Source organism: Thalassophryne amazonica, chromosome 19 (assembly GCF_902500255.1).
Source record: "Thalassophryne amazonica chromosome 19, fThaAma1.1, whole genome shotgun sequence".
NCBI classification, from domain to species: domain Eukaryota; kingdom Metazoa; phylum Chordata; class Actinopteri; order Batrachoidiformes; family Batrachoididae; genus Thalassophryne; species Thalassophryne amazonica.
The window spans coordinates 54,987,291-54,994,487 of record NC_047121.1 but is presented as its reverse complement, the minus strand read 5'-3'; the positions used below and the strand labels follow the sequence as shown (position 1 = coordinate 54,994,487).

The 7,197-nt window shown below is 40.8% G+C and overlaps 1 protein-coding gene across 2 annotated transcripts in view; it reads left to right on the top strand.

Moving 5' to 3' along the window:
* tfb1m (transcription factor B1, mitochondrial) overlaps positions 1-5,888 on the top strand; it is a 64,656-nt gene extending 58,768 nt beyond the window's left edge. For both annotated transcript variants that reach the window (XM_034195653.1, XM_034195654.1), the window contains exons 7-8: positions 2,220-2,347; positions 5,126-5,888. In XM_034195653.1, coding sequence (XP_034051544.1) covers positions 2,220-2,347; positions 5,126-5,414 — 417 coding nt within the window. In that variant the 3' untranslated portion in view covers positions 5,415-5,888. The remainder of the gene's footprint in view (positions 1-2,219; positions 2,348-5,125) is intronic.
* Positions 5,889-7,197: the final 1,309 nt, after the last annotated feature.

Here is a 7,197-nt window from a genome sequence, read left to right as displayed (position 1 = left end):
ATAATGTATCTTCTTCAGCATCACTGACTTTACGAAATATACGAATCACCCTGCTCAGAGTGCTGCTCTCACTGGAGCGACAACACACAGAATGTGTCTCTTTGTCCCAGATTGATCTCTTTCAGTGAAAGAGATCTATCTGACTCCCTTGTTCTGACTTTAACACCAAGTTAACACCCAAGTCTTTCATCGCCAACTGTAAATGGTAATCAAACCATTCCGATTGTATCTTTCTGAACTCTTCCGTATCAAACTCCATCGTGTCAATGTTTACAATGTGCTTGACGTTGTATTATTATATGGTTACATTGGTGCTGGAAGCCTGATTGTCAGCCATGTGGGAATAACGCTGCTTACTGGTGTTGCACAAATGGCGCTTTAGCTCATTAAACTATGTCACTGTGTGATACACTCTGAATCCGTCCTCTTCTCCAGAAGAATCCATCTTTCAGTATATTTTGGCTCTTTTGATCCCGCTGTGCTCGAGCCTTTCCAGCAGAGTGACGTGTAGGAGCTTCAACGTGGGAGCGAGAGCTCGGTTCTGCTGCCATGTTCGCCTCACTCGCTTCCACAGTGTGTCGTGTCATCTCCTGTTGTCACCACCACCAGTCCTCTTACTTCTTAGGAGTTCATGCTGCAGCAACCAAGGTAGGACGTAAACATCGTGACCCGACACCAGAGGACTTTCAGAACTTTGTTTACATTATATTTTGTCTGACTGTCAGAAGGATTGCACAAAAAGTGCTGAAGAACTGGTTTTCATGGGATTTGGAACAGTGGTGGGACACGGATGATTCTGTTAACATTTGCAGTCGGGTTGGATTTCCCATCTTCATTAGTATGAGCATGTTGTGGTACAATGAGGATATCAAACTGTGAGAGTCACGTGTCCTTATCTTTTAAACTGGAGGGCAGCAGCCACGGTATCAAACAAATGGAATTAAGTGAATGGATTTCTGCTTGCTTTGTTTAATGGTTATTAATTCACTTTCATTGTGGGTGACAAGGATCATTAACTTTTTTCATTTCTCCTTTCTTTTTGTACTTCCACCATCGTTTGTCTGTTAGCAGGATAACTTAAAAATTAAAGAAGGGATTTCAATGAAATTTAGTGAGCACATAGGTAATGAAGATAATGAGAAATAAATGGTTTCATTTTGGTGTTGATATATTCTGGAACTGAGATCCAGAATGATGTTTGGCATATATAACAATGTTTAACTCAAAAAGTTGTGAGAGAATGTTAATGAAATTTGTTGAGTATGTGGATCATGTCCTCGAAAATGAGTTTTATTTTGAATTTGACCAGAAACATGCTCTGGATCCAGGATTACCCTGAATAAAATGTTTTAAGCAATATGTAGCTTTGGCAGAGGTTTTTCTTATTTTACCCCCCCATCACCCCCCCCCCCCCCCCCCCCCCCCCCCCCCCCCCCACATACACACACACACACACACACACACACTGGCCATAATACCCCATCATATTGATATTACGCCATTGCAGATGACTTCCCGACGGTATGTACAGGCAGAGTATACGTGCTTTGTGAATCCTCTTATGTAAAGTCTGGCTGAGTGTTTTGCATTTTATAGTGCTGGGCTTTAGATCAGGTTTTTTTTGTTGTTGTTGTTGTTTTTTGGGGGGGCGGTGTAGTCTCAGGTGCAAACACTTTTTGGTAACGGATGATGATAATGTGACAGCTGGTCTGGCGGTGTGACCACACCTCATTTTAGTCCAACATGAGTGGAAGTGATATTGTTACATAGAGGAAGAGGGTGCTGTATAAGATTTATCTTAGCTGGAAACCATCAACAAGCGTCTGCGTATCTATGGTGCTGATTGTTTAGTGTTGATGTCGGTGTGACGAGTGCGTCCCACAGATGCACTTATTTGTCATCGTGTAGCTTCACTTTAATCAAAAACCGGCTCCATTTGGAAGAAGAACTTGGGTCAGACTCAAGGTCAGGAAGCAGCTGCATCAAAGAAAAACAAGCTCAGTCTCTCTGGTCCACCGCACAGGTGTTACTGTGGCAGCGACAACAGGCTCGCCGGCCCGCTGTGCTGCGTCATCTTATTTTGAGCCTTTAATCAGCGACTCTTATCTCGCTGTGTCCGTCCATCTCCTGGATCTCCTGCTCTGTTTGTCAGGTGGCGTTTCTTTCTAACGCTCCCTGTGGTTTTAACTCCCATTTCCTGTCCTCGTGCTTTGTTGCAGGTGGACGTGGGAGTTGTTCACTTCACCCCTTTGGTTCAGCCTCAGATCCAGCAGCCCTTCAGGCTGGTCAACAAACTCGTCAGAAACATTTTCCAGTTCCGCAGGAAGCACTGCTACAAAGGAATCGGGTAAGCTCAGTTATGCCGTTTCATAATGTGTGGTCATATTGATTTAATCTGATCTCCAGGACTAGCGTTCACACGTAAAACTGCACCAGTTTGTGTCGGTGTTGGTATCAGTTAGAATCAGCCAGAAACTACACCTGAAGATATTAGACTGAGAAACTAAGAAACAAGCTCATTTCAAACTACATATCTCTCTTCACACACACACACACACACACACACACACACACACACACACACACACACACACACACACACACACACACCTGCTCTTGATTTCCATCATGTAATTTTGATGGGTTCATTGCAACACACCCAAACATGACCAGCAGGTGGCAGACAAGCAACATGTGCATTTGAACATACCTGCTCCTAATTTCTATAGTCCAGCAGATATCCAGCAGGTGGCAGAGATGTCTATAGCAAAATACACGAGCAAAGCAAAGCTGCTTTTAGTTTGAAGTGGTTTGAATTGCTTGGATCCAAGTGTGCCAAAAATTCTTCTTTAAGTTTATTAAGTTTGAACTGGTTAATCAATGTCTAATCCATTTGTCCTCATTATCTGTCCTTTTAATTTGGTGAGTTGCAAAATGACCGGATTTATTATTTTTGAGGGCTGCATTTTGCACTACTTTGCTGCAGCGTCTGACGTCTCTACGAACCAAATAAAAAGCAGAAACATAAATCAGCCTTTAAAAGTCTCTTATACTAAAAAATATTAACAAACTTATTTTCCCACCTCGTCAGTCATTGTTTTGCTTTTTTTTCCTTGTCATTTTCTGTCACAATTAACGTTTTTTTGTTGTGCGTTTTCTTTTCTGCATCACTCGCACACTGCGAAAAGAACAAAAGTAGGAACACGGCTGTTGTAACCTGCACGCCTACAGGCAAGCACTAGTTGGCCGCTGCCACCCCCACCCCTTTTAGGAAGAGTGTGTATGTGTGTGTACGTGTACCCGAATAATAAAAGAACGAGCTGCGTGAACGAGAGCAGCAATTATGAGTCATTTGAAGACGAGGCAGCATCTTTTATGTAACTGCAGAGAGTTGGCGGCAGCAGAACCAAATCTGAGTGGAAATATCTGCACTCGTGCTCACAGTGAAAGATGGAAAAAAAAATGAGAAGGGCACTCAGAGAGTTCGTACCGTAGAATTTTACATTTAGATGAAAACCATTATTGTACATTTGTTTGCTTTTTTTGGTAACAATCCTCCCGTTTGTATTAGTTTTCTCACTGTCACAAATCCACATTCTTATCTGGATTTAGTTGAAATTTCTCAGGTTGGCTGTTGGCCGGGGATTCGTCCGATGGACATGTTTCTTCAAGATTAGTTGTTGAGAAAATGAAGAAATTTCCAATGTTGCTTTTGTAAAAGGAACAAGGGAAATACTTATTCACACCTGCATCACCAGACCCAACATTGAACCTGTCAGAGGTTTTATTGAGGTGATCTTGTTGACTAAGTTTTACCTTGATATATGAAGTTGTTGCCAAGATATCACAGGCACGAGTTTTCAGAGTTTCTGCCCCCTAGTGGGTACGGTATGAATCAAAACACGACCAACATTGAACTTGTCCAAGATCTTGGTGAGGTGACCTTGTGTGGCACGTTTTACCTTGATACATGAATTCATTGTGAAGATATCGTGGACACATCGACCAGAGTCCAGCAGGTCACAGACCTGCTCAGCATTTGGCGACGCAGAACAAGAACCCAAATCCTGACCAACACCCAAGTTTAACTTCCTCTTCTTAATTAAAGCATTAAGATGGACCTGTTTTTAGTAAAAACATATTTACCAAGTCATTAATTTATGCATATATAAAGATACTGGACATCATTAATAAATTATTAGTAAATGCAGTTAACTAACTTTTAATCCACTCACAGTTGAGTGTTATTCCAGCATTGATAAATATGAGCCATTGATGACAAAACGAATTAGTTGTCACTTAATTAACTTGTTTAATGCTTATTTCTACATTATCATGAGCCATTGATTTTAAAAGTTATTAGTTAGCATTTAATTGTTAGTCCTTACTGGCGTAAAGTGCCTTGATTCGACTTTCTTATGATCTGGTACTATATAAATATAATTATAAGTGAATAGTATATTGATGTGTATGTCTGTGTGTCGACATGTAGTAGTGAATTTATATTTATGTAAATATGACTGATTAGAATTGTTGGACTTGTACTAGCAGGGGTGGGCGCTAATAAGCTTTGCTTCAGCCCACACCCTTTCGGACTCACTAGTTTTGTCTGTGTTTGTTTGTGGAATTGTTCATTTTTTTCTATTTGAATTTTCTATTTGAATTAACTATTAGTTTATGCTCATTTCTGCATTAACATGAACCATTAATTAATATGAGCCATTGATTACAAAACACACTAATTAGGACTTAATTACCTGTTAGTTAATGCGTATTACTGCATTAACTAACTTTTACTGTAAAGTGTTGAAACTTTTTGTGCAGAGGCACTAAATAAACTGCTGAATCTATTGGAATCTGTTTTTGTAAAAGCCAGCAAAAACATTTAAAATTTAAAATGTGAATTTTCTCCTCCTCTGTGAGTCTTTTTTTTTTCTGTAGCTCGGTGAAGAAACATTAAGAATTCATGAAGCGTTCCGGCTCTTTGTGTGGTTTCTATTCCTGTCACAGATGGGAAATAATTGCTGTGGGATAATTTCATCTTGTTTGAAGTTCCTCATTTCTTTAAACGTGCACGTTGCATGTGTCTTATTCCTTAATTTATTTATTTGTATTTTTTCTTCAGGAAATTGTTCCCGGAGGCTTTCCGTGCCGATGTGACGCAGCAGATGATGTGCACGGCTGATGTGGATCCGACCGCCCGGCCCACAGAACTCACCATACCTCAGGTCAGGGCGCTGGCAGATGCGTACGCTCACCTGTGCATCCAGGACCCCAATCTGATTAACTACGAGTTCAGGGAGGAACTGAGAGACCAGAGACTGAAATCCACTACGCACAGAAGAGCCCACCTCAAACAGCACCCTGTCGAGTCCTTGGCCACCCTGCTGGAAAAACCGCAGGAGAGCCATTAACGTGTCCGTTAGCGCGCGCGCAGACAACGGACTGCTCTTAGCCTTGACATTTCCACCCGGCGTAAAGTGCATTTTTAAAGGCTCTCCCCCTGCACCCTGGAAGCGGTGGCAGAAATACTGTGACAGAACTGTGGGACTAAAGGGGGCCCGGCTGGAACAGTTCCAAGATCTCCTTCCAGAATCAGGTTTAGACCTGAGCCTGCGGAATTGTTTTGGAAGAACGCAGCCAGGGTGTTGGTTCCCGCCAAGCGCTCTGAGGATCGCTACTTAATAACCGGTTGGCTTTATGTCCCATATCCAAGTCTCAGAACCTCCTGTGGGACTGAAGGACACGTTTAGGATGGTTTTAGATCCAGGCCGACGTGTGCTACTTTTTCCACACCATTTACAGGCAAAGTGCTCAAAATATCTCAAGAAACGTGTTCACTGTTTGCTTGTTAATGTTAAATTTGTTTTATTTTGACAGATTCTACTTGAAAAGATTCTACTTGCTTTTGCTTTTCTGTTTTTTCTTTTAAATGAATGAAATAAATCCTCAATAAAAAAAAAGAAAAATGTGTGATTAAAGTAGACTTTAAAAGTACATTGAGTAGAGTGTTTGTTTTGTTATTTATTTTTTGTATGGCTTCAAACAAGTGCATATTATACCGTAGTATAAGTCATTATTTTTTTTATAAAACCCAGTGAGTGACGCCCTGTGACTCACATTCTGAAGTAACTTGTGAAAAAAATACTGCATTATCATTTATGGCTACAAGATGGCACTGTCTATACTGAATGAGCTACTGCGATTCACAGAGTAGAAGAAGAAGAAGCAAGCCTGAAGGTGAAAAACGTTCTTTGTCACAGAGAATGAGTAAATTTCAGAAATGATCTCCACCTGCAAGACCGCACAGCAGTGGTAAGTCAGCAAAGTTAAAACGAGTCTGTTACTTTACAGTATTTTATATAATTTTTTTTTCCATTACAAGTAAATAATTCACCAGGTTTTCAAACGTATGCTGTCAACAGAAGCTGTTTACTGATGTTTTGTGACTGGTACAATATCATTTATTAGCTTGTTAACTTCTGCTAGCCAAGTTAGTGTTTGTGTTATAAAGAAATAATACACAAAGTTTTCAAACATTTAATTTAATCGCACCTTAGCTTCGGATTTGCAAACGTGTTTGCATGATAAACAAATAATGCGCCATTTACATTTATTTAGCTTTTTCTTGCATGAAGCGAAACATTTCAGAAATAAATGCAACTTATAGACCAGTGCAACTTAACATTTGTTCTTGCTCTTCATAAAGCTTTTTTTATGTTACAGGTGTGACAAATACTCAAGAAAACTGGAGCTCTTGGTGAAATTCTGTTGTACCTGCATTAATGGTAAATGTCACCAGGTGGTGATATTGCTCCATTTGAATAACCTTGATTACCTTCGCTGTTGGTTTACTGCTGGGAGCTGGTACTTCAGATGCTGTTAGTTCTGATTCTGCTCTTTCTCTCTGTTGGAGGCCCTGTTGCCACAACTGGGACCTAGAGTTTGGCGACCCCTGCTGGACCCCTGCATGAAGGCCCAGCACTGTACTTACCATGACAACCTGACAAAATGGTTGCTGATTAACAACATTTAACGACCTGCAATTGGGATGTTTTAGAACCAGATCTGTGCTGGATTGTGTTGTTTGTACTTTGTTCCCAGCAATGGAACACCCTTCTGAGTCTGGTCTGCTTGAGGTTTCTTCCTCGAAAAAAAAAAAAAAAAACACCAGAGGGAGTTCTTCCTGACCGCTGT